Source organism: Trachurus japonicus, chromosome 9, assembly GCF_045865225.1.
Source record: "Trachurus japonicus isolate A0001 chromosome 9, Traja_1.0".
In the NCBI taxonomy this organism is placed as follows: domain Eukaryota; kingdom Metazoa; phylum Chordata; class Actinopteri; order Carangiformes; family Carangidae; genus Trachurus; species Trachurus japonicus.
This window is the reverse complement of record NC_140915.1, coordinates 14,458,642-14,485,201: the sequence shown is the minus strand read 5'-3', so window position 1 is coordinate 14,485,201 and position 26,560 is coordinate 14,458,642. Positions and strand designations below refer to the sequence as shown.

General features: G+C 43.8%; 1 protein-coding gene across 15 annotated transcripts in view; it reads left to right on the top strand.

The window, feature by feature from the left end:
* The window catches only part of LOC146981119 (rho guanine nucleotide exchange factor 28-like), a 40,932-nt gene that overhangs the window by 5,490 nt on the left and 8,882 nt on the right, over nt 1-26,560 (top strand). For 3 of the 15 annotated variants that reach the window (XM_085786068.1, XM_085786066.1, XM_085786065.1), the window contains exons 4-26: nt 682-868; nt 3,326-3,509; nt 3,967-4,168; nt 4,481-4,556; nt 6,008-6,054; nt 6,704-6,776; nt 15,563-15,684; nt 15,846-16,228; nt 16,883-17,057; nt 17,623-17,734; nt 17,951-18,031; nt 18,942-18,984; nt 20,462-20,554; nt 21,181-21,304; nt 22,036-22,180; nt 22,460-22,515; nt 23,500-23,557; nt 24,177-24,315; nt 24,542-24,675; nt 24,764-24,904; nt 25,212-25,462; nt 25,552-25,677; nt 25,792-25,909. In XM_085786068.1, the coding sequence (XP_085642194.1) occupies nt 682-868; nt 3,326-3,509; nt 3,967-4,168; nt 4,481-4,556; nt 6,008-6,054; nt 6,704-6,776; nt 15,563-15,684; nt 15,846-16,228; nt 16,883-17,057; nt 17,623-17,734; nt 17,951-18,031; nt 18,942-18,984; nt 20,462-20,554; nt 21,181-21,304; nt 22,036-22,180; nt 22,460-22,515; nt 23,500-23,557; nt 24,177-24,315; nt 24,542-24,675; nt 24,764-24,904; nt 25,212-25,462; nt 25,552-25,677; nt 25,792-25,909 (3,070 nt within the window). Of the gene's footprint in view, nt 1-681; nt 869-3,325; nt 3,510-3,966; nt 4,169-4,480; nt 4,557-6,007; nt 6,055-6,703; nt 6,777-9,800; nt 10,405-15,562; nt 15,685-15,845; nt 16,229-16,882; nt 17,058-17,622; nt 17,735-17,950; nt 18,032-18,941; nt 18,985-20,461; nt 20,555-21,180; nt 21,305-22,035; nt 22,181-22,459; nt 22,516-23,499; nt 23,558-24,176; nt 24,316-24,541; nt 24,676-24,763; nt 24,905-25,211; nt 25,463-25,551; nt 25,678-25,791; nt 25,910-26,560 lie in introns of those variants that run through there. The other 12 variants (XM_085786070.1, XM_085786069.1, XM_085786072.1 and 9 more) reach the window with 9 other exon arrangements.

Genomic DNA, 26,560 nt, shown 5'->3' with positions numbered 1-26,560 from the left:
TCTCACTTGAATACATTTCCGAGACAAATATTTTTACTTTTACTCAAGTTAATTTCTAGGAAGGCTGAAAAGTACTCGTTACTTTTTTTTTCTTTTTTCTTTTTTCTAAAATACCATTGGACAAAACGTGAAAATGACAATTGCTGTCCTCTTATGATCCCATTCATTTTATTTATTTTTATAGGTGTTTTTGCAGCTTCATATAACATTGTGGTTGTAAAAGCAGCACATCAGTGCAGGTGGTTTCAAAGAGTTAATTCTCAGAAACAAGAGTTAAAAGCTCCTTAAATTCATTTAGAAAAAATTATAGTAATTCATTGATGTGAAAAATAAGAAATTTACTCTTACTCTTACTTTTACTTAAAGTAAATTTAAAAGCATGTACTTTTGAATACTTAAGTACCTTTAAAAGCAAGTACTTTTTTACTCTTACTCAAGTAACATGTCGACCGAGCTACTTTTACTTGTAACTAAATTTTGACCAGTAGTATTTGTACTCTTACTCAAGTACTGGGGTCGAGTACTCTGTCCATCTCTGAGTCACACAAATACGATCCTACACATTGCGCACAAGACGGTGACAATGGTGCAAACTTATTAGTGAACCACAAGTGATTAAATTCTCGATTTTGTCATCGTGCAGCATCTCTCACAGATAGTGCGTTATTGCTTTATTCTCAGGACCTTGCAGAACACCTGGTGATCCATGGACATTGCCTGAGCTCCACGGATCACATGGAGCTGAGGAGCCTCTTCAACCTGGGCCAGGAGAGCTCTCGCTGGGCGATGGATCGTCGCGTGGCCCTGGCCATGGCCAACCTGGATATCCCCCGGAGCTGGAATGTCCTGGGGAGCCACAGTGGAGACGGTGAGAACGGGATTATCTTATCCTGCTGAGCGGCATTCCTGCACAGATGTGTGTTGCTCGTAATCATTTTATGTTTGGATTTTATTATGTAACATCAGTGAAATCCTATAATGTTTAAAACATTAAATAGATAACAGAAAAATATTGAAAAAATACATGGATAAATAAATAAAACATTACAGTTCATATTGGGACTTGAGAAAGGTTTCATAGGGAGAAACTGGTTCACTGAAACATAAAAACAGACTTCTTTTATCATTTACATCTTCATTCAGAGCAGAGAAAAGGTGTCTGTGTTATGCTGGAAACTTGGAGCCAGTGTTATCCAGGGAAAATGAACTCTTCAACCCGGCTTCTATCCACCCTTCTTGTACTTTCTCCGCCATCGTTCCTATTCTCATGCTCACAAGGCTGAAGTCGGAAGAGAACACGGTCACATATGTGCTCCTGTCGAATTCATCAAAGCCAATTAAGCAGCATGTAATGTGGTTAATAGAGCCTTCCCATCTGGAAGTAGCCCTAGGCAGAGCTCAATAAATCGGAGGCTAAGTGTGTGTGCATGCTGCCTGTGTGCGCGTGTGTGTTCTGACCACCATGTACGCTAGATGCCACCGTCTGTTTGTATGAGTGTTTGTGTACAGTAGGGCCACCTACATAAATAACAAACTAGATTTAGCGTTAATACGGTTATGGCAGTCTGTTTCATCGCAGCGTCTCCCTGTAAATGTCTGCGGTTAATTCGATAACGCTGCTTCTGACATCACTGTCGCTGATGCTGTACGCAACTGAATTATCAACCTCCAACTTTCCTCTCATAGTCGCCATTTCTTCACAGTGGGTTGTGCATTTTTAAGGCGCTGGAAAAAACTCATAACTCTCACAACACCAGGAGACTGCACCAAGAGCTTAGAGTTATTATGTCCTCTCTGGACCGAGAGCAGCTCTGAGAAGTTTAGCATTAAAATCTTCTTCTTGGCAAAAGTGTCACCTTGCGAAATCCGCCTTTATAGCTTCACAAGACCTGCACCCTGTTGGGTTTCTGGATACAGAACATCCTTGGACAAATAGAAGTAAAGTCTGTGAAGTAAATTTAGGTTTGCTCTCCCCAGCTCCTTTTCTGTTTGTCTACTAGAAGGTAACCTCAATTTGAACAGAAAAGTAAATTGAAGTATTTCTAGCACCAGTTTTGAACCATCTATTGATGTGTGGGGAATGTGTGGGTGAAAAGGGCTTCAGTCATGCAACATCTTGATGTGTCTTAGCACTTTCTAAACTATAGGACTAGGGTTGGACAGAAGTGGGTGTTTAAATTAAAGGGATAGCAGCAGTCAGAAGCTGATTTCATAGCTGATTTCATAGCTCTAAACTCTGTAAATATATCACTTTATCGACATTTCAAACATTTTTAGGGGATACGGGCTCTATCTCCCTTGTTACTGCACGCACAGTCGAAAGGATGGTGTCTATCTGCTTGTCATGGACTCGGGAGTGAGGCAAGACACGTAAAAAAAAAAAAATGTTGGCGTATCCCTTTAAGTACTTTCAGTTTATACTTGAAAGATTACACTAATTATGTAAAATGGCATCTTTCTGATTTTACCCCTTTTAGTAAAACTATCCACTGTAGTAGATAGAAATTGTGATGAATGATTAATTTTTGATCAGGCTGTCTACGTTGCTTTAGTTTGCAGTAATATCCCATTGAAAGTTCTCCAGTCTTTGTAGATTATAACATCATGTAGATTTCCTTGTGATTTTTTTTTTGTGCAGTCAAGTCAGACAGTGTTCATCTGAACTCATACTCCCTCCTGAACGTGGCCTTACAGTATGTTGCCTCAGCCACATCTTTAAATGGCGACTGTGAGATATTTATCACATGCAGCTTGTTGTCATTCATGTTACTGTATCTGCAGTTGCCTTTACAACCGTGAATCACTGTTATTATTCAGTGTCTATGCTCAGTATATTTCAATGTTTAACAATACCACATCTAAAAGAGATTACTATTAATATTTTACCATTATTGTGAATTCATGCTGCACCTCTTCAGATACAGCTGTTACATCTCCAAGCCTCACAAGTTCCTGTCTGATTTCACGCAGGCCAGTTACCTGGATACAGATCTCGTTGGAGCTGCGTTGAGTGGCAGACACAGAAATACTAAGAAGCTGTCACCACTTTGTTGAGAGTCTTTTATTACCTTAAAGTGGGTCAGTGGAGCAGAGGGATCCAGTGCTTTCAATCATTGACATCTAGGTTAATTATAATGTGGAGGTGGTTATGAAGACGAGCATGCCGGCGTTTCATTTTTCAGTTTTTCTCCTATTCTGCCACTTTTTCCGCTTCATGTTGTTAATCTCTCCTCTCCTCTCCCACTCTTGTATTAGCTCCCCCTACGTACTTTAATCTCTGCAGATATTATTTATGTTTTTATACCCCTCCCCTCGCCCTCCACAGAGCACAGCCCCAGGGAGTCTCCCCTCCACCTGGCAGTGCGCTGGGGCCTGTGTCGGCTCGCGGAGCTGCTGCTCTGCCAGCCGGGGGGGTTGATGGCTATCAGCCTGCCAAACGAAGAGGGAATCACGCCGATGCAGCTGGCACAGACAGTGGGCAACGCTGAACTCCTGGAGCTGCTCGCACAGTAAGATCATAAGCTCCAGCAGAGCACTGCAGGGAGAGGCACTGACAAATTAGTCACTGTTCTGCTGCAGCATTAAAGACAGAGGGAAGACAGAACTTCTCCTCTCCCTGCAGCAGCAAGGCAAAACTTTCCAAACGTAAAAACAATGTGGTTTTAAGTCGGCCATTAGCCTAGATAATCTACATTCTTTAAATTCTCAGATACTGTAAATACACTAGTTGAAGTACATTTTACGAACACATAAAATGCTAACCACCTGTTACCTGTCAAACTGAGGAATTTGTTTGTGCTCTATCTTTTGGACTCAGTCTGGATCCATAAATCTTTAGTACAGCTTTATAGGCCTATTTATGTTTCTTAAAAAAACCTCACATGTCACTGTCACATGCACTGAATGACAGCACTTCAAAAACAGAACGTCTTTTTACTAATCGTACGTGTAATGATTGTGCTGCAGCCCACCCAACCCCCTAGCCACGCCTCCTGCGGGTCTGTCCCAGGTGTGGGCAGACCGGTCCCGGCTGCTGAGGTACTGTCACGACACGGGGAACTTGACTCTGACCGTCCGACAAAACCTGAGGTGGAGCTCGGAGGAAAGCCGGCACGCAGACATCCTGCTCCTCAGAGACCGGCTCAGAGATGAGGACTTCCTCAGAGAGGTGAGCGAGCATCAGGAGAGTTGCATGGTGTTTCTAAAGAGGCAAATATCTTATAAACTAAAGATTTTAAGTAAAAACATTACAGATTAAAATCAAATGTTGGAATAAAGCTGAATTTCCATGGACTTAAAATCACTAATTGGGTGTTACAAAGCCTGAACCTTGTGCCAAAACAGAAACAGAAAGTTTTGCTGCAACTGATTTACTGATTTTACTGTTAGAATAAAGCCAAGGTGGAATCGTGTCATTTAATAAACTTTGATTCAAAGTTTATATCATGTATCTTCTCTTACATTGTCTGTTCTCCATCAGGTCAAAGCACTAAGGAGGGAACGGGTGGAGACCATCTTAGGGAAGGAAGAACTGGTGGATGATCCTGCAGAGAACGGTATAACAACAACTCCTAACTGCTTGGTGGGATTTGGGAGCTCTGGTTAAATTGAAGCCATCCAGTCTCTTCAGCTCTTCTCTTTAATGTTGCAATGGGCTGAGAGGAGGTTGTGTTTTCACCCGTGGCTGTTTATTTGTTACACAAAAAGTACTGAACCAATTTGCACCGAACTTGGGGCCAAGAGCCAAGAGAAGAAGCCATTAAATTTTAGAGCAGACTCACATCATTTGCTTGGAATCCCATATTTTCCTTTGAGGTCTGATATTTGTTGCTTGTCTTCAGCCTCGGTGCCCCACCAGTGTGTTTGTTCTAGTGTTTAATGAAGTTAGATGCTGTATGGCCGCAAGACTAAAAAAGGAATTGGTTGCCCTCCTCTGGGTGTTTATAGGTACTGCAAGTCTGTGAAAACATCCAGAGAGCAACAAACATGCATGTTGACAGATTAGTTGATTATTTGACGATGAATGATTTGTTGATTGTGCAAATCATTTATCAAGCAGCAAATCCAAATGTTTTCCTATTTCAATTTTAAAAAATGTCAAAAATGGAGATAATACAAAAAAAAATTCAAATCTTGCTTCAGTGAATTAACATCTGCTAATTAGCACAAAATACAATAACTAAATGCAAATCTGACTGTGGCTGAGAAAGTCATTTTGCAGGTTTTTTGGTGAACCATTAATCAAAGTGTCACTGTCACACAATTAAAGTTTTTGACCTGATTACGAAGCCACATAATTAAGATGGCCAGAGTTTTGTAAGAATCATTCAGAAGGGAACATTGTGTGGTTATCATGAACAACAACATTTTGTGCCAGTTCATTAAGCAGCAGTAGATGAGATTTCACCAGATAAATCTTTGACCTGCTGGTGGTGCTAGAGGAAAAGTTAGCGGATCAGTAAAGTCATTAGGATTCATCCTCTGGGCATCACACACGCTGAGCCATAAAAAGACTTTTGACAGATAGGGGTTGTTGCTTTTTATACATAAAATCGTTTCCTCTCTTGGCCTTTTTATATTCTTCCTGTCATATTTTTTTTTTCTTGTCTCTGATTTCCTCTCCCAACCTATATACAGTATCCTTTATGGGTTTGCCACCACTTAGCTCTCCTACCTTTCCTGCCTTTATATTTTTATATGACCCCATACCGAACATCAAACCACCTGCAGACTCATTTCTGTGTGTCGCAGTTTTGTTTCTGGTAAGTGATCATACACTGTGTCCCTTTGATCTGGGATGCACATGGTAGTTAAGTGAAAAGGAAGGAGATCAAGGCCACACGGTAAAGATCCCCCCCAGGTTATGAAAAGAAAACAAAACTAAAACTTGACATGGTATTGTTAAAAAACTGACACACATCTGCCCTCACTTGAGTCTCTTCTTTTGAAGTTTTAATGGTTGCTGTATGGCTGTGTCTGAATATGTTTTCTCTTCTTTTTTTCCCAGCTCTGTATCCTGATATCAATGGAGGAAACTCTGCTGTGGAAGAAAATGTGCGTATTTGATACAAGGGCAATAATAGTTTTTCTCGTTTTTCTCACAACATGCATGCAGAGCCATAGTAAATAGAATAGAAATGAAATATAGCCAGATTATATTTCACTATTTGTAAATTCCCGTACAACGCGCTCAAACAGCTTGACCTGCCAAGATGGGAATAAGTTTCCCGTCATTCAAAAACATTTCAGATGAATTTTGCATGTGTGTATTTTTGTTACAACAGGTGTTACGCAAAAAAAAAAAAAACTTCTATATCTTATTTCAAATTTTAAATCCCTCAAAGCTCCGTTCAATCTCCATGAACATCTGCGTTCCCCAGTGGCAAACGGCGGTCATGGCTTGAGAACAAGGCGCTGACTTGCCCCCTCAATGCTCCACATTGTTTCACTCTCATTGTTAAGGTGTTGGAGTTGGCACCTTGCACGCGCCACTGAATAGCTGACTTTGTGCGCGGTCAAGTGTGGTGTTTCATGTTTTTTCTGAGACGTGTGGCGTGTGCACATGACTCTGGTTAACCAATGGGAACCTGTTTTATGTGATACAGATGGTTACCTAATTAATCTTTCTCAGTGACACACCTATGCGCCCGCCAAACACTTGCGTTTTTTGTACTCAAGACCTGTTGTGTTTTGTTCCACCCAGGACTACGACGAGCCGCTGATGTTTTGCCTGAACGAGGAGGACGAAGAGGACGATCCATCACCGTCTGACCCCGGTAAAGATTTTATTTTTAAACTTTTCTTCATAAGCTCGGTTCCTTTACCCAGAAGCCCGTTTATAGACGTCGGGTTTTAATTTTAGAGCTTGCGGTGCCTCAGCTGTAGATCACGTTCTGTTCTCACTGAAACTGATCATTGTTGTTTTAGGTGCTGCTATATTCATAGGAAGTTATCCAAGCAGCTTCCAATCATTAAGTGCAGTCCAACTGCAGGAAACATTTCCTTTCCTGAACAGAGCTTGAAACTCAGCTCTAATCCTCGATTATGGCTGCTGTCTACCATCCCCACGGACTGTGGGATCACATTTCAGCCCACAGACTCGTCATGCACCCCCCCCACCCCCTCCCTTTCACTTGCTCTCTGGAGTTTTTTTGCAGTGCTGTCACTACTGTTACAGTGTTTATAGTGACTGTGACACCGTGAAGGAATCATATTAATACAACACGTAGAGAACATCGGCCCTGAGTCACTCCGTTCCGGGCCGTCGGTGACGAAGGGAGCAGGAATGAATCCGTACTAGGTGGCCGAAGGTGGCTTCAGTGTGATCTGCTTCTGGATGGGAGGGGAAGGATTTGAGAGTGGGAACATCCTGTGGGTTAATAATTGGCCTGTATTGCTGCACAGCAGACTGATGCCTCAGTGTAAGAATGCTGTGGTTACAAGCTGAGGCTGCAGGCTTTATAACACTTGGCACTGGACATCTGCAATCTTAACTTCCTGTGGCTGGTGTTGTTTTCCATGGTATATGGTCAAGCCATTTTGTCCTTTGCGTGCATATGTGTATGTGTGTGTGTGTGTGTGTGGATTTTCACATTTTCTGTGTAGTCACTGAAGCCTGGCTGCTGGTGACCTCGTTCGATCCTCTCAAAGACTTTTTGTGGTTCAGACGAATAACATTAGTCACTTGAAAATTGTTTTCTCCAAGTTTCCCTTCGAGTCACTTTCAAGTTGAATGAATTGTTCTTTTTTTAAAGAAAAAAAAAAAAAAACTGAAACTGACTCAGATTTTATACATGCCATTCTTCTGGGATTACAGCTCCTATTTGACCCTTTCCTCATTAGACATTCCGAAGCTGTCTTGCATAACGAGTGACTGACGGGCGAAGAAGTGAAGCATATATTGTGATTCCAGCAGTCTGTTTTTATCCCAATGCGATGTGGCTGCTTTCTTGCGCTAATGCGTCATCAAATAGACAGACACAACTTCTATAGCCAGAGTTTCAGCAAGGGATGAGGAATTTTGAATGTAGCTGTCATGTCCCCCTCCTGTCTTCTTGATGTCAGCTCTTTTCCTCTCTCCATTTTAAATTACTGTAACTTCATTGGCAGGACTGTCAGTAAATGGACTATCGCCAAAACAGGTTTATACTATAATACTAATATAATGATGGGTTTAGCCGTTCTGAACTTTTAAGAGAAAAGGTTAGTCTTTGTCTTTTCATTTTCCACCCAAACACTTCCCTCCCTTCTCCCCCACTGCTGCCCTCCTAATGCCCCCAATATTCAAATACCCCACCCAAAACACACACTTGCACCCAAATACCTACACACACACACACACACACACACACACACACACACACACATAGACTTATGCACCCATGCTCTCTGTCCCATCCTCCCAGGTCAGCATTTTAATGTGAGTTTAGTGAACAAACAGTAAAGGCCACTTCATCCTGGGAGCTCTGCACTCCACAGCTGAAGAAAGGAAGGAGGTTGTTGTATATGTGTGTGTGTCTGTGTGTGCACTTGTGTGTCTGAGAGGGAGAATGCAGTAGGGAAGAGCGCTCTGAAGGGGGCAAGGGGTATAGGGAAGTGAAAAAAAAGGGGGTGTTTGTGCATGAATGGGGGTTGCCAGGGCTTTGGTGAATGCAGTTTTCCAGCAGCTTGTTCAGATCCCCAGGGAGAGGAGAGTGGAGGATTGTGCGAATGCTGTACTTGTGTGTGTGTGTGTGTGTGTGTGTGTGAGTCTTGTGGGGTGGATGGGAGGGGGCAAGAGAAAAAGGGGATTTATGATATGGATAGTTTGGCAGTGTGAGAACAGACGATGAGCGCAGCACCGGGAACGCTAACAAGAGTCTCAGACCCCGGCTGAGGGATCTAATTGGAGAGCGGAAAAAACGGACTAAACCTCACACAGACCCCACAAAGGCATCATTAATGTTCACTAGTACAGTGCCAACACCCTCCACCACCATTCCCATGCACACACACACACATAAACACACACACAGAAACTGCTTTCTATAGCTGCAGTGCATCTATTCCCGTCTTCTGCATACATTCTGCCTACAAAACTTTACAAAACACCTTTTCTGTCTGTTTTTTATCGCATTCCTTCATTTATGTGCATTTATAAGCCCACATTTGGCCTCCGTCCAGAGCGCCTTTTGTCCGATTTGTCTCTTAAAACCCCTTCACCATCCCATTCTCTCGCTTTTTTTTACCACCTCTCGCCAAACTTACTCGTATTCTTTTGCTGTTGCGAATGGAGCACTGTACTCCTGCAAGTTGGCAGGAGGAGGGAAATGGGGGGAAAAAACAGCATGGAGGGAGAAAACAGCAGCGGCTCTCACTGCTGTCTCCATGGTGAGGCTGCTGACCTGGCAGTCTGCTCCCCCCCCCTCTCTCTTCCCTCCAACACACACACACACACATACACACACTCCAAACCCCCTTTTCCCCCTCAGCTTGGCTTTGACATGCTAAAATATAGAGAAAGACACACACACACACAGAGAGAGAGAGAGTGGAGTGATCGGGAAGGACTCTCCTCAGCTCAGACGTGGCAGCATCGGGCATGTTCGGAGTGAATGGTTTTGCATCTCGAGTGTGTGGAGTGTGTGTCTGTTCTCCGCAGCCTCTGAGACAATCATGAACTCACAGGGTTAATGATTTCTCCCGGGTCTGACTGAGACTCACCTCCACTAAGCTGTCTGCCCTCGTGTTTGTCTTCACTGTAGGTTCTGAAGTCACTCCTATGTTTGACTTTGTCTCTGTTTCTTTTCCCTCCTTCACTCACTCTTTCCAGCCGTCAATACCGCCCCCCCTTCTCTTCTCCCGCCAGCGTGTGCTGATCTCTCCTTCTCTCTCTCTCCCTCTCTCCCTTCATAGTGCGTGTTGTAGTTTTGTGACTGAGATAACGAGACCCAGAGGTTGGCACACGGGTTTGAGAAGAGCAGCAGCCCAGAGAGACAAGGAAAAGAGGGGGGAACGGGGACGGAAAGAGGGAGAAGGCAGAAGGGTTCGGTCCCCGGGCTCCGTCGGACAGTTGTTTCAGAGCTGTGAAGGGGGAAGGGGAGGACTTTTAGGGGGAGGGGTGGTTGGGGGAGACAGAGGGGAACATGCTGGCTCACTCCTGAAGTGTCAGAGTGTCTACAGCGGGGCTCTGGAAAAAAAGGAGAGCGAGCGCCGGAGCTAGTCTGTTCAGCCATGGGGAAATGGATGTAAACTAAAGACACTGCTGCTCATTTATTTATTTATTAAAACGCCCCCGGGGCTGTTTTGGATGAAGATTTTCTTTGAAAAAAGAGCAAATCATGGATTCGGATTCGGACTCTCCTTTCAACTACTCCTGGCCTTCGTTTCCCAAGATGAGGATGCGCAGGAAGACGGGAAAAAAAGGTAACAGAGCAGCTGATGAATAGATGTGTAAATCTATCTTTATATCCAAGCCAGCCCTCATTGACAGTTCGTTTTATGAGTTCCCATAAATACTGACTGCACCGCTTCTCTAGCTCACAGGCAGAAATACGTGTTTCTCTGACATGTTGATTTCTGGAGTCCTTGGCAGAGTCCTGGTGCATGTGGATTCATTTGAGAGAGAGGGAGAGACAGAGAGAAGGAGAGAGAGAAAGCTGCAGTCTGTGACCACATATAGCTACATCATGTTACAGATGGCAAATGGAGGACTTTAACGCAAACGGCCCCCCCTGGCAGACACGTCTCACTGTTCACTGTGGAACAATAAAGTTAAAATTAGACTGCTCCCATTACACAGTCTTACTCACACACACAGGCCTCCACTGCTGCTGCACCAAGTCAATCAAGAGTGAGATAACTGCATGTTTGCCAGTGATGTAACCTGATATCTGACAGTATGTTGGGGAATGTCAGATGTCCACTCGAGGCCGGCTGAGTGCCTTTTTTTTGGGGAGAGGGGGGGGGGGCTTTAGACATCCTCAGGCGACACTGTTGTTTGCATGAATGGAGGAGTTGTGGCCTCATGTGACTGCTGGTGTCCCTGAAGTACAGACGGGAAAGGGTCAGTGGTTATTATCATGTACAGTACCCAGGCTCAGACACCTGCAGCTGATAAACATTGTCAGTTTTTTGATCAGTTGAACCAAAATAAAGTTAATCCCAGTGCTTAATCCTGGTTTATAAATCTGTTGCTTCATGATTAGTCATGGGCAAGCTACAGTGGGTGCTTAAAATAGTCCAAAATTAAACCAGAATGGTTAAACAGTTCATTGCTTGTGTGCAAAAGGGCTGTGTATGTTGGGAATGAAGAGAGAGAGAGAGAAAGACAGACACAGAGTGAGATCAAGTTACTGCCATGTCTGTGTCATGGCTCAACTCCAGTGGTCTTTTCCTCATCTTTCACCATAAACCTCTGCAAGATTATCCCTGTTATTGCTTCTTAATTGTGATTGACATCGGGCAAATTTTTATACACACTGCCTGTCTGTGCCGTCCAGCTGAAGAGGAGAAACAGCAGCACTGTATAAACTTTTTTTTTTCCTCCAACGTCCCCATGAATTAAAGTAAATTTAGAAGGTTTTTTTTCTTCTTTTAGAAGAAGAAGGAGAAGAGGAAGAAGTCGAAATCTGAAGCAGAACAGCTCAAGTCTTTAACAATGCACCTGCAGCTCAAGTGAAATGTGATTTCAGGTGTGCCCAAGTGCCACAAGTTTATTTCTCCACTCCGAGGATTGATCGCTTGTTCGCTCTGGGTTTACCTCTTCCCGGATCTCTCGGACCGTGTGACGCACTGCAATGTAAACACGGTGGGAGATCGCGATGTGATGCTTGGACCTGAGGGCTGTTTGACTGCAGGTGTCATAACTCAGAGTGGGGTTTGTGGATTTTGGTAAACAATAGCTTTAATGATTTAAACGGCCCTCCATAAACACCATAGTCAAATAATGACCTCTCTCTGTTAATAACACCCTCTGTGCTGATTATTTTTAGACTCAGCTTATTATTTCACCCCGCTCCTAATTTCTCCCAGGTCTCTCCAAAATGACAGTTGTTTGGTGCGAGGCTAAAACATGCATTACATCATAAAAAGAAGGTAGAGCATGTATAAATAATCCTTTTATATCCATAATAAACAAGCGGAGGTGTTTACACATTTGACAATTATGATTCTGTGTTTATCTTTAACTTTTTTTGTTTTGCCGTAGAGCTTCAACCTTGAGAAAGAGCCCCTGTGACCGCCCTGCCTCCCTCCTTCCCATCCTGCCTTCCTCGATCTCTCTCTCCCAGGGGTGTGCATGGGTTGAAGGGTCACTCTCTGTGTTTAACTGCCCTGTTCTGGAAACCTGGCAGTGACTGCTGTCTTTGTCTGAGCCTCTGTAAAAAAGCTCCAGCTCTCTCCTCTCTTTCTCCGCGCTGCTGCTCCAGCTCCAGGCAGTTGCTACTGTATAGGGTTGGCTCTCACTCAGGGACATGCTTTGAATATCACATCACTCCAAATATACTTTCTACGAGTGAAAAAATCTTGTACAAATAGCCCCACACACGGCTCCGCATTCCTTAAAACTCCTCTTTGAAATGGCAACCTGCAGACGGCACTCTCTGTCTCAGCAACAAAGTACAGCCTCGACGGACGAAAAATGGATTTTGTGCGGCTTCAACTTGTTAGAAATATGAACTCCCTGCCTCTCTGTTATTCCCTCAGTTAACTAATGTTAAACACAGATCGCAGTGCCTGACAGTAATGTTCACTGAGGCGGCGTTTATGGGTCAGAGGTGTGTGAATGATCGGGCCCGTTGCAGCCAGCTGTGGCTTTGGACCTGGCCCAGAACTTGAACTATTAGGCCCGTCTGTCAAGTTTCTGAAGTGGGTTTATGTGAAACAGTATCTGCTTTCAAACAGCGGTTTGACCCACATCCAGCATCTGACCCTTTCTTTGGATTTGATGTAAGATTAAAACTAATCCTGTGATACATAATGGAAGCTCTAATATGCCTTTGTGCAAGTTTTATGGATCTGAACTCAGGACCCAGCTTAATGTTTTCTGCTGGAAGAGTTTTTAGTAACAAAACAGGTTGTAAGACTGGATTTTTCCTACTCTCTGCTCATTTGAGGCTGTGGTGACTTAAACAAAGCATGCATGATGATGAGAGACACTTCAGAGTTGATGTGGAGTGGTCTCTTTATATCCTGCGGTGTTTGAATTTCGGTTTATTCCTTTACATTTGATGTGGATGGAGCAGGAATCATCTGTTTTCCTCATCAATGTCTGCTTGACTCCCTGCTGCCTCTCAGATTTATGGCTCTCACCGCCTACAGGAAGCTCAGCCAATTGTTGGTCTGATTTATCCACTGATACAAACGCTGGACTTTTCATATTTTGTCTCACTGGCAGCTCAGAAACTGTGGATTTGTTTATAAAGACTATTCAATCTTGTAATTGCTGCTGCTTGAAGTGTTATGGTGGAAACAGCAGTGACACAAAGACATGTTTTATGCACCACTGGCATAATTAGCAGGCGTGTTTGACCCTGCGTGGTGGGACTGTCATTATGGGAAGATAATAATATAACTGAACTAATGAGGCTGCCTCCTCTGGTTAGTCTGATCAGTGCTTCACTGTTGCTATCAGTCGTTTATGTGATTGAAATTTCCCTGGTTTCTCAGTGGCAGAACAGGAAATCTCTTCATCATGAGAGGCTTCACTGGATTACAGAATGCAAGTTAGAGGATTTATGAGTTTGTTATAATGTGGTGAAGGTGTTTTCTTAGTCCTGATAGTGGATAGGCCAGGTATAACTGGAGTTTGACAACATAACCATTTCCAGTGCTTTCTTGACTGGATTCATTGTATCATTTCATCATTGATTTGCAAAAAAGGGAGAGATGTATTCACTGATGGTCGACTAGTAGCAGTAAAAACTATACAAATTCAGGCCTTTCCCATGCGACTCAACGGGCTGTGATGCTGAAATCAGACCAAGTTGAACAGAAACAATATTATGAGCTCCAGCGCCCACTGGAAGCTACTGCACATCTGGAACTTCACATAAACAAACGGTCCAAGCTGTGGTTTTAATCATGCAGTGGTCACCTTGTCACAAACACCCCTAGTGTTTAAGATTTAAAGGGATAGTTCAACATTTTGGCAAATTGACCCATTGCCATATTCTCTATAGTTATAGGAGTAGGTTCATTACCTTTAATTGTCGGTGCAAGCTATTTTTAGAACGGCGGAGCAGAGCCGTGAGCTGCTCAGAGCTACAGAGGCTATTGGGATTTCTTGGTTTCCCTCATCAAACTCATCAAATACACAATCCAACAACTCCAAAACGCTCTGGTGGACAAGTTGTAACCTGCACATTCACCACGCTATGAGATAATAACGGAACGATATGAGACTACCCGTAAATTGTTTTCGAGCCAAATGCAGAGACTGCTTGCTGAAAAACTGGCCCTGACGGAACCTACCTACCTATGAACCTACTCCTAAAACTATAGGGATTATGGCACTGGGCCAATTTGCCAAAATGTTGAACTATCCCTTTGTAGTTTATAGTTGATAAAGCAATCTCATCCCAAGGTCCTTTTAGTAGCTGTTTTGGTGTTTTTTCGATCACATCACATGGTTTTCATGAGCAGATGGAGCTTGTCCAGTTGTCTTTGACATATAGACGTTCAAAATGTATATTTCTGATGAGCATTTAAGCAAGTTAACGAGTTTCACAGTTGAATTTTTGACCTTGGAAGCAGCATGTGGCAAAGAATCACACCTGAAGGACCAATTAGTTGCTGTTCTGCTGCTTTCCATCATATCATATGATCTCACAACTTCAGTTTCAAGTCAGATGTCAAGGGTAATGCATATTCAATTTCTATTTCTGCTGACTTGAGGTTTTATTATATTACTCCTTACTTTGGTTAACTCTTTATTTTCCCAGGTTTCTCTACTTTGTGTAAATAAACTGACACAATGCTTTACTGTGCTGCACGAGTGTCTCATCAAAGGCTGGTTGTAGTAGTGAACGCTCTGGTTAATAACTTTCAGCCCAAAATACTTTCTAAGAAATTGTGTCGTGGAGAAACTGTGTTTTGTGCAGAGCAATATCCCAGAGGGAACTGTGTGTGTTTTGAGAGCAGGAGTGTTTTCTCCTGTTTAACAGCAAAACCAGGCGACTGCTCACAGTGACTCCACTGTGTTGGGAGGGTTCCTGTCAATGCTACTGTGTGCTCACCGGGAGTTATTTCCACTCACATGCTATATTGAAGGCAGGGCGGAGGGAAAAAAACATGCCTACAGATGCCCACTCACAACTCCGTGCACGCCCATTCGCGTGTGTGTGCAAAGCGCCATTCAGACAGACACACACACACACTCATATAGAGGCTCTTGGTCCAGAACAATGATATGCAACTGCCCAGGATGTCTATGTCACTTCCTGTGTTTGTGAGGAGTTATTGGGTGTTGCTGTGGAAACCAAATGTAATATTGAAAATTCCCCCTCTCCCTCTTTCTCTCTCTCTCTCTCTCTCTCTGTCTGTCTTTCTCTCTCTCTCTATGTGGCTCCTTCGTTCACTACAGAGAAAAGCCAGTCCATAAGGGAGAGTCAGGCTTCATCCCCAACTCTGGCTGCGGCTGCCAGACTGTCAGCGATGATACACGGCAAAGACCGAGTGTACGCCAACGCCATGCTGGTGGACCAGGTGAGTGGGGCTGAGATTAGTGAGTCTCAAAAATAGACAAAAAAAAAAGACTTGGCTCATGAGATGTACGAAGTTCCATAACAGGAGCAGCAAATCTGTCCGAGGTGAGCGTCAGAGTTCCTCCTTCGATTTTCTCACTTATTTTCTTCTTTTTGCTCCAGGTGGATGATGCTGACATTAGATACCGCTCGCCAGGGGAGGAGAAGGCGAGTCCCGGACCCCATGCCGGCAACCAGTGCTGGGATTCCTTCTCCACAACTCCCCCCGATTCGGGGAGCTTCACCCCGAATCGGCACCCGTCCTCACCGCGTGCTGCGGACAGGCTAACCCAAAGCCACAGGCTGGAGAATCACAGGGAGCCATCCCCGCGGACCTCTCCCCCCTCTCCCTTCGCTACCTCTCCGTCTTTTCCTTCCTCCCCCCTGGCTTCCGCCTTCCGTTTGTTCGAAGGAGCACAGAGACGTCAGACTCAGTCGTGCCTGCCAGCTTCTCCTGCTTTGACTCGCAGAGGATGCAGCTTGACGGAAACCAACCGGGGCCTGAGGTAGGACATTATTACTGTTGATTCTTGAATTAAAGATGTAAAAAAACACTCGTAAATGTCTGTTGTATTTAGATAAGGAACGTTTTAATGTGACTGCCTCACAGCTAGAGTTTTTTTTTATGTTAAAGTGAGAGTTGCTTCAATAAATAGTGAGTCAGTGCAGCTGGATGTGAAACTTCTGCACCAGTCTGGAAACTGGCAGCGTGTTCTTGTTGATAAAAAATGAAAAACAATTCCTGTGACGAAGCCAACCAAGTATCATCTGTTTGGAATTTCAGAAAAATCGTCTTTTGACGTGTAGAGCAGTGATTGTAGTCCGCGAAGGTGCGGAAAGTGACAGGAAGCCGGGACACAATTGAGCTGTTTGTGTGCTGGAGTTGCAGAACATTCCTTCCAGTTTCCTCAGCGCTGCAGGATCATCAGTATCGGGACGAAAGCAGCTAATAGGCTACATGGTCTTAATCCTAATTAAAGCATAGATTCAGACTGTTAATTATGATTTAAAAGACTTTTGATGGTTTCTCACATGTTCCCAGTTTGATACAATCATTCAAACTGAAGTAGCATAAGCCATCACTGAATATTGTGCAAGGTCAAAACCTAAGTGCGTGTGTTTGTCCCTCTGTTTGTGTGCACGTATGTATTTGTGATTAGTCCCAGTCTTGAGTGTGACAGTGGGGAAGAGGACATACTGGGACATTCCTACCCCTGCTCGTCTGTAAAGCAGCAGTCCATCCTGCGCTCCAGCTCAGGAGAGGAGCGCGACTCTTTCGAGACGTCACCAGACTTTAACCGCACACACTCCAGCAGCTCACAGAAGTCTACAAAGGTACACCCTCAGTTTTTTACCATGCGTGTAAAATCACATATGGACCAAGACAGAACAGCTGTAGAATCTGGTTCTCCCATATTTTTTTTTTTATTCCAAACAGTAAAATAAAACTTTATGACTATATTGCACTCTGGATGGAGATTAAAAAGTGTTTGATTGTTCTTTATGATTGCTTACTTCTGTAAATGACTTGGGAACAGACCTGACGTATCCCACTTTCATTCCTGTACTTTTGATTTGATTTTATTATCGGTTAAAACGTTTTTGCTGCAAGGGTTTGTAGTAAATGTGTGTGGTAATCACAATGAAACTGAAAATGCAGTGAAGGTAAAATGCAACAACAGAAAACAAGCTGCTTTATAGACAAACATCAGTTCAGGAGTCCAGACTGTCAACAGCTCAATCATGTGAACAAAAGGTCAGACATATTGATCTGTCATCTCTGCAGTATCCTGCTTTTCTCCGCGTTTCCTGTTCACAGGATTGAACCGGTGAACTTCTGCCCACTGCTCACTGCTCAGCTCTCATCTCTCTGTTCCTTCTGACTTGTTTTCTCACCCAGAACCCGGAGGAGGCCGAGGTTCGCCTGCGCTCCTACTCCTACTCCTCCCCCAAAGCGAAGCCGACACGGCCGCTGCTAAACCGAGACGTGGCCGTCACTGACCTGGCAGAAGGTGAGTGAACTTTGGCCCTGCTGTGACCTTTCTGTTCCCAGGGGCCCAGCTGAATGGACACATGTGCCACATGTCTAACAGAAGAGCAGACAGGTGTCATAAATCAACTCAACCTTTATGAAGTACATGTCTGTTTACGATGGGCTTTGATGCAGCACCATTACTCCTGTGTAGGAGTGAGTGCGCGGCGCTAAGGCCATGCTTTGTCCTGTGTAGATGGTGCGTTCAGCAGCAGCGGTCGTCCTCTACTCCAAGCTTTATCTCTCTCTAAATCCCTCTCTCGTCTCAACCAAGTTAGTAAGTACACGAGCCCTGCCGGCCGGCCGGTCGGTGAATGCGTTTCACTGTGTCTTCTTGCTCTTTTTCTGGTGCACCATGGGACAAACTGATGATTATCAGGGCACGTTTGGTGTATTTAAACTTCTCTTGAACCTCTGTAATGCACAAGTTTATTTACACAAGATGGAAATAAAGCAGTGGCAATAGTCGTTGCTTGATGTAGTGAGCAATCCAATCATTCAGCTGCACATTTTGGTGTGAAGGATAGATTTATTTTAATCGGACATTTTTTTGCAAAACAGTGATGGTTCTCATCAAATTGTGCAGCTCTGTATCTGTGGTGCGATTCGGCTCTCGGTGGGGACTGTGGCCCTCATGATGTGCAATGCATAAACCACTGTCTCAGTAAATAACTTTCAGTATTATTTGGGATTGCTGGATGATCAAAAGCAGACTTTCTCCAAAGCTCGGTGCCAAGACTTTTTTTTCTTCTTGGTAATAAAACAATAGTCATCCAAAATACTCTTTAATGACTGACAAATAGAGGTCTGAAACGTCAAGGTTTTGATGTCCGCAGGCTTTGGAAAAATGTCCTCTTTATGTAACTCTTAAAGATTGTGTGACGGCAGAGTTGTTTCTTTTTGCTTCCTTTTGGGTACATGGTTTTTGTTTCCCTCTTGGTTTTATTTTTTCCATCTTCACTGTCATCTGGTTTTTCCAGGCAAAACTTCTTTTCTCTGTAGGGGCTAGCTGGATCCAGACTGCTTCGAAGAATTCCTGTATTTGTTGCAAAGTTGATTTTGATTTAGGATGATGATGGTTTTTAACCCCCTCCGTTGATTCACCTACGATCTGTAATCATGTCTTCAGCTTCATGCGTGCGTCTCTGACTTACTCATTTTCCTGTCCTTGTTCCTCTACATTACAGAGCAGAGAGCGTTCAGCCTGACAGAGACGCCCAGAGAGAAGAGGTAAAACCAGCAGTGTGTCATTTCATGAGCTCAGGCAAAAACCCATTCAACTGTGCAGGGTCGCTCTCAGATGTTCCTCCCTTTTTTAGGCATCAGTTAGTGTTGAGCAATGGTTACAAGATGAGCCTGCATGTGTGTATGTATGCATTTGTGTGTGTGTGTGAGGGTGTCTCTCCAGTGTTAAACCTGTGGTTGGGGTCTAAGTGTGTGCAGGATGTGACATACTTCCTGTTGCAAGGCCGGGGGCCAGAATACGCTCTGATTGCAACCTCAAAATAACCCTGAGTAAACAGCAAAACTCTGGGCTTTTCCTGGACATCAAACCCCACTATCATCCAGCCCTCCCCTGGACCACATCAGTGATACAGCATCTGTGGCTTCACGTTCTTGTGTGTGTTTTCGATATAGATCTTAACAGAAGTACTGACTCACCAGTTGCTTTTTAAAATCCTTCCATGTGTCAGATTTTGCGTATAACATCCGTATTTCCATGATCGCCCACAATCCATATTAATTTTACAGTTTATTTCATCTCACTGCCTCTTAAATGTATCATCCACTAATGCATTTTCTTTGCTAATAACCCATGCATTGCTAACAGTGGAAACATTTTAGGCAATCATGTTACACAATTAGATTACCCTGTTAGACCACTGGTTTTTTAATAGATCATATTGTTGTTATTATATTAACGACACCAGAGTGATCCGACTCACTGACCATTTTTGTCCCCCACTGTATCTTATATTAGTCCATCTAATGTTAACACAATGGGGATGTTGCCCCTGCCTTAAAGGGATAGTTCAACATTTTGGCAAATTTGCCCATTGCCATAATCCCTATAGTTTTAGCAGTAGGTTCGTTACCTTTAATTTCGAGGCAAATGCAGAGACTGCTTGCCGAAAAACTGCCCTTGAGAGGAACGCGCATCAGCGGTTTTGCATGAATTTACCTAAAAAAACAACTCTGTCTTGTAACGTTCTGTTATTATCTCATAGCGTGGTGAATGTGCAGGTCACAACTTGTCCACCAGAGCGTTTTGGAGTTGTTGGATTGTGTATTTGATGAGTTTGATGAGGGAAACCAAGAAATCCCATGAGCCTCCATAGCGTAGCTCTGAGCAGCTTGCGGCTCTGCTCCTCCTTTCTAAAAACAGCTTGCACCAACAAATAAAGGTAACGAACCTATGCCTAAAACTATAGGGATTATGGAAATGGGCCAATTTGCCAAAATGTTGAACTATCCCTTTAAGCATTTGCTAATACTTTATAAAAATCTGTTTAGCCTTGTGACTGTTCCCATGTAAAACCTGTTGTCGACATTATTTTCCCATAAAGGCCATGTAATGGTTTGTAGACTCTAACTTTAGATGGCGTACGTATTGTCAACAATTTTTTTGGGGTCTCCTGATGATCTGGAAAGAAAAACAAAACAACAACAACGACAACCTGGTCTGAGGTGTGTTATATCCATGCAGGGTTTTGGGTTTCCGTAAGCGGGCCCAGTCAGCAGAGGAAGAGAGCAGCAGCGCATCACTCCAACACCTCACCCTCACAGAGTTCCTCAAAGAGTATGTTTTCACCAAAACAACCTCACAGCCATGCATGTGTGGCTGAACTCATTCTAACCCCGTCATAACCCCCCGTCATTCTCCAACTCATCCATTAACCACTTGGATTCCTTGCAGCTGTAGTTGGTCATTTAAGAAGCATCAGAGAAAAAAAACGATATTAACACTTTAAATGACTTGTCACAGTTTAGTTTGGTGTGATGCTGCATGTCTTTGTCTTGTTTCTTTATGTCCTGTTGTTGCCTTTTCACCTAGAACGCCTAATGTGACTAGCAAAAGTTGTTAGAAATAGTTGACACATTATTAATTGCATCTTGCCAAGGTCATACTATAAATAGTATCCACTAGAGTCCTTAGTGACTTCCAAGCATGCCAAGCATGTTGTTAAGAGTAATAATCTGTAGACCAGGGGTCCTGGAAGACTGTCTGGACATTCTTTCACTCCAGCATGACACCAGTGTTCCTGATTATTCAACTCCTCATAGTCTATTAAAAGGAATGATTAGTTTTATAAAGCGTGTGTGCATGTTGGGTTTGAATGCTGCGGTCTTCCGTAGGCCAGACCGAAGCTAGGAGATGTGTGCTGACTGCTGAATGCTGACTGGACTGTTTTTATACTGAAACAGGATCGAGGATGAGGAGTGGGATAAATACATAATCCCGTCTAAGGTCGAGTCAGAGAAGTATAAAGTCAGCCGGACCTTCAGCTTCCTCAAGAACAGGATGTCCAGCACCCGCAACAAGACCAAGGTGAGACACCACAGAGTGGAAAATGTGATTCCCGCAGGTTAAGATTTCACCTATAATAGTGGAAAGTCAAAAAAGTCCGAGCTGAAAGGCGTTCCTGAGGAGCGCAGTAAAAGCTTTACCACCTCTCAGACAAGCCAGGTCAGAATTCCTGCGCTGGTGAGCCATTGTATGTTCGCTGTGCCTTTATTTGGCAACGGAGAAAATTCTCTCTCCTCATGGTCTTAGCAACGGGACACAGAGAAAATATCCTCTTACATAATACATAGAACCCCTCCACACAGCGTGAGGAACCAAAACACATTCCATAGTATACCCTCGATCTTATAAACACGTGTGCGTATGTTCGAGAGCATGTTTCCGTGTACGCACACTCGCACAGACACGCGATGCACATGATCACTCGAAAAAACAAACATGCACTCGTAGACTTCCTTGTAAAGTTTGATAAGAAAATAAACACACATGTACACAGAGGAATCCCCCCCTTATTCCCTCCTAAGGATACCCACCACAACAGCAGCCGTCCCCTTGGGCCTTAACAAAGTAAACAGAGGAGCTCACTAAACAGAGAGGCCCCTTTATCTCAACCCACTCCACTTTAACAGGTGTGTTTCAGCAAGAAGATGACCACTGGATGCCTCTCTCTTCCGCCCGCTTCGGTGGTTTACATGATATTGCAACGTTAAGTCCAGTAAATGTCAGCTGAATATATATTATGACTTGTATTTCAGGTGAAGGGCAAAGAGGTGAAGGAGGGAAAGGAGAAGTCAGGAGCCGCTAATGGACACCAGTTTGTTCCCGTGTCTCCATCTGGTCCCACTCTCTGTGTGGCCTGCGATAAGTCTGTTTCTGGGAAGGAGCTGTTGCAGTGCTCCAGTGAGTATCATGCTGTCAGTGCTGTTGTTTTATGTGCTGCGGTGGCTCAACTTGTTTAGGCTTTGTGTAAATCTCTTTGCACGTACAGCCTTGATGTTTCATTTGGTAGAACACGTGAAGTCAGTTTTTTTTTTTTCTTCCTCCTCCCCACAAATTCAAAATGGACGGAGAGGAGCAGAGCAGTCTGACAGCCATCTGGACATTGAATCCAGAGATGTGGTCATTTTGTTTATTATCACTTCGCTGATGAAATTAACTGGGATTTGCCTTCGCCTGCAGACTGTTTCCTCAACGTCCATAAGAACTGTCGAGAGTCCGTGGCGGCCTGTGGAAAGGTAACCGCCGACATCACACACCTCACTTATACAAGAGGGATGAATGATTTAAAGTAATAGCTTAAAGCACAAACATTAGATAACCACTGCTGGTGACAGACAGTGCATGTGTGGGACTGCAGTATCTTTCATGATATGTTTTACTTCCTGTGATGGATAAAAACTTAAGTACACACAGTATGGTGTCATTTTAAGATACTTTGGTTTCTTTTTAAATGATTTCATGAGTAAAACAATCTCTAAGCGAGAAATATTTTCCTCACCAAAGGGACAGAATGCAGTGACAAGACATGCATTGTATTTTGAATTACAGGAGTTTTCTGGTAAACACAAAAGTTATGTTTACATTCAGTGATTTGCACCCAACTTGAGGTCAAAAAACACATGAAGTGCATTTCCTTGCTCGTTAAATATTTGCTAAACCAATTCTTTGAATATTTTGAATCATGCATGGATTACATCTGTGTTTATTTGCTCGCAGTCTTCTCTTTACAGTTCCATTATTTTCTGTGTGTAATGCTGCTTTTCCTGGCATATGTCTGACAGCAAGACCATGAAACCTCATCTGGTTGCATGTGTCTAACAGGGTCCCACATGTAGAGACATTACTCTGTATTCTGTCATGTCAGTACTACTACTGCTGTTGCTTTGTGGGAAATGACTTGAGTGTGCTGTGTGGAGCAGCAACATCCCAAGTTCAAATCCTGTTTTTGTCGCAGGTCATTCCCTCTGTCTGACCTCGTGTTTCCTGTCACACTCTACTTTTCTGTCTCGAGGCAGTATGCCAATATGTGTGTATTTATATATAAATAGAGGGTGGTAGGTACAGCAGTTGTGTTGAAACAATCACAGTATAAATGTGTGTGTGTGTGTGTGTGTGTTGGGGGAAGGGGGGGGGGTCTCGCCACCACAACAACTTCATCTTTTAAGCACAAACTGTGATTCATATCTGTCTGATGTTAATATGATTATGTCTTTCCCCAGAAGCTGCAGGAGAGGAATGCATTGCTAATGAAAAGCAAGACCATGTCTCTCCCACAGAGTGAGTCAGAAATTACAGTGCGTGTGCCCCCCCCCCACCACTCCTCTACCACTCCTCCCCTCTCCCACAGTGTCCTCCCTTGGTCTTTGATTCATTTGGTTTCCACCTGTCCTCCCTTGTTTCTCCTGTAGAGCATTAAGTGAGCTATTTCTCCCCCCCGACTCTCCCCCCTTCCCTGTTGTTCTCTCCCTGGTAAAACAAAGTTACATTTTAATCCATCTCAGTGGGGGATCTGGCCTGTGTTGTGTTCACGCGCGTGTTTGTGCATGAGCACTGAGTGTTTCTCTTACAGTGACAGGATCATTTCATTTCTTAATGTGAACTCTGTGTCTTCACTGTTTGATGTCTGACAAAAGTGTGAGGGTCAAACACCGTCAGCTTCAATTACTACAACATATTGTCACAACTGTGGGCTGTACGCCCAGTTACGGTTACACAATGACACATATCAACTGCAGGCCTCCACACAGTTTGATAATCCAGTTACTGTTGAATAACACAGATACAAACAAAACGCTTGAGCACGAAACGTCGTTTTGAAGTAGTATTTATTTGTACGATAGTGAAAAGCTGCAATGGTATGACTGATCTTTCCTCCTTCTGCTGATCTCCCCTTCAGACTCAATGAAAGACAACCCTCCTTCCTCCATTTTTTCGTCTTCCACCTCTTCCTCCTCCTCACTGCCAACAACGACCAGAGAGAAGAGAGAAACAGTCGCCCCTCTCACCAAAAGCCTCTCCATCTCTATCGACAGCAGGTATGAAGGCAGAGCCTCCACCAGTCCAGCTTTCACCACAAGGAAACATTTGGTTTTGTTCAATCTGACCACTGCTGCTATGAAGGACTTTCATTTTCTATAAATACTACAAATGCTGGAATCAATAACATTTTTTTAAACCATAATGCGCCCACATGTAAACGCTCTCTTTGTCTTTGTCCAAGCGTTTCCATGTCCAGCTCCAATTTGATTTGTCTCTCTGCAGACGGCTGAGTGACTCAGCGGGGGTGGACGGAGAATGCAGTGCAACAGCTTGTGCTAACAGCTTATTGTCTGACGAGGGAACACCGGTCACAACAACTCCCCCGTCCACCGAGCCGCCGCCAATCATAACACAGGGTGAGGAAGGGAGACTCTCTGGTTTCCACTTTCTAAGCGATTGAGAATGAACACTGTTCATTACTTGTGTTTTGTTTTCGTCTCACAGACACTGTTGACGCTCCTCTGATGAGCGACCTGTCGGCCGATCTGCTGGGTCTCGATGCAGAGTCGTGGAGTTCGGAGGTCGCTCCAGATTTCTGCAGACTACACGACAGACACACGGTCAAAAGACAGGATGTTATTTACGGTGAGAGGATTAGTTTTTGTTCTTCCCCTCAGCAACATGACACGGCTCATTTAAAACTTCCCATTGAACTTCATTTGGTTGCACTGATAGGATACATGATGCACATCTCATTCCTCATTTGTGGTCATTAAGAAGTTATTTTTGCTTGTAACAATTGAAATCTGCTTCTCTTAAAAGTGTATTGCCAATTTTATACATTGTTTCTACAATTATTGTAAGTGCTGATAGTTAATGGAACAAGATAATTGTCCAATGAGGTTCATTTTTTAGCCATCAACCAACATAAACCCCTCCCAACCTCTCACAGAGCTGATGCAGACAGAGCTCCACCACATCCAAACCCTGACGGTCATGTCGGAGGTGTTCAGGAGGGGCATGATAGAGGAGCTGCAGCTGGACTGGGACTGCGTGGCGCGGATCTTCCCGTGCTTGGATCCCTTGCTGCTCTTCCACAGGAACCTCTTCGGAGCGCTGCAGGAACGCCGACAGGCCGCGACCCAACCTGACAACCCCCGAAATTATGTCATCCATCAGATCGGAGACATACTGCTTCAGCAGGTCGGTGAAGATTCATCCGTGCATGTAAAGACACAGGTACAAGTCGATAATCACCGTCTGATGGTCTCTCTCTGTCTTTTTTCTCCCAGTTTACAGATGAAAATGCTGAGAAGATGAAGCAGGTGTACGGTGAGTTCTGCAGCCACCACACTGAGGCCGTCAATGTCTTCAAAGAGCTGCAGCAACAGAACAAGAAACTTCAAAACTTTGTCAGGGTAAGACCCCCCTGAGAGGGCTTGTGCCTTTAATAAATATGGTTTCACAGGACAGTTTTACAGTCTTGATTGAACAGATGATGTTCTCATTTTGACTTTTACCTCCGTTCACAGCAACAGAGCAACAACACTCTGGTCAGACGGAGAGAAGTCCCTGAATTCATCCTGCTGGTCACTCAGCGCATCACCAAGTATCCAGTGCTGCTGGAGAGGATATTACAATACACTCAGGGTAAGTCAGCTCTACCCTTAAAGGGATAGTTCAACATTTTGGCAAATTGGCCCATTGCCATTATCCCTATAGTCTTAGGAGTAGGTTCGTTACCTTTAATTGTCGGTGCAAGCTATTTTTAGAATGGCGGAGCAGAGCCGCAAGCTGCTCAGAGCTACACTACGGAGGCTCACATGATTTCTTGGTTTCCCTCATCAAACTCATCAAATACACAATCCAACAACTCCACAACGCTCTGGTGGACAAGTTGTGACCTGCACATTCATCACGCTTTGACATAATGACAGAACGTTACGAGACAGAGTTGTTTTCGAGGCAAATGCAGAGACTGCTTGCTGAGGTTTTGCAAGAATTTACTAAAAAATAGCTTGCACCAACAATTAAAGGTAACGAACCTACTCCTAAAACTGTAGGGATTATGGCAATGGGCCAATTTGCCAAAATGTTGAACTATCCATTTAAGATTATTGAACTATGAAATACAAATAGCAAAGTAACTGTATGTTTATGTTCCTTCACAGCCACATGTTAATCCTACTATACTTAACAAAACGTCTGTTACCAGTCAATCAGATACTGTATTAACTACAAATAAAGTGGTAGAGTAAAGTTTTGCCTTTTAAGACTTGTGTCAATCAACAGTTAATGGAA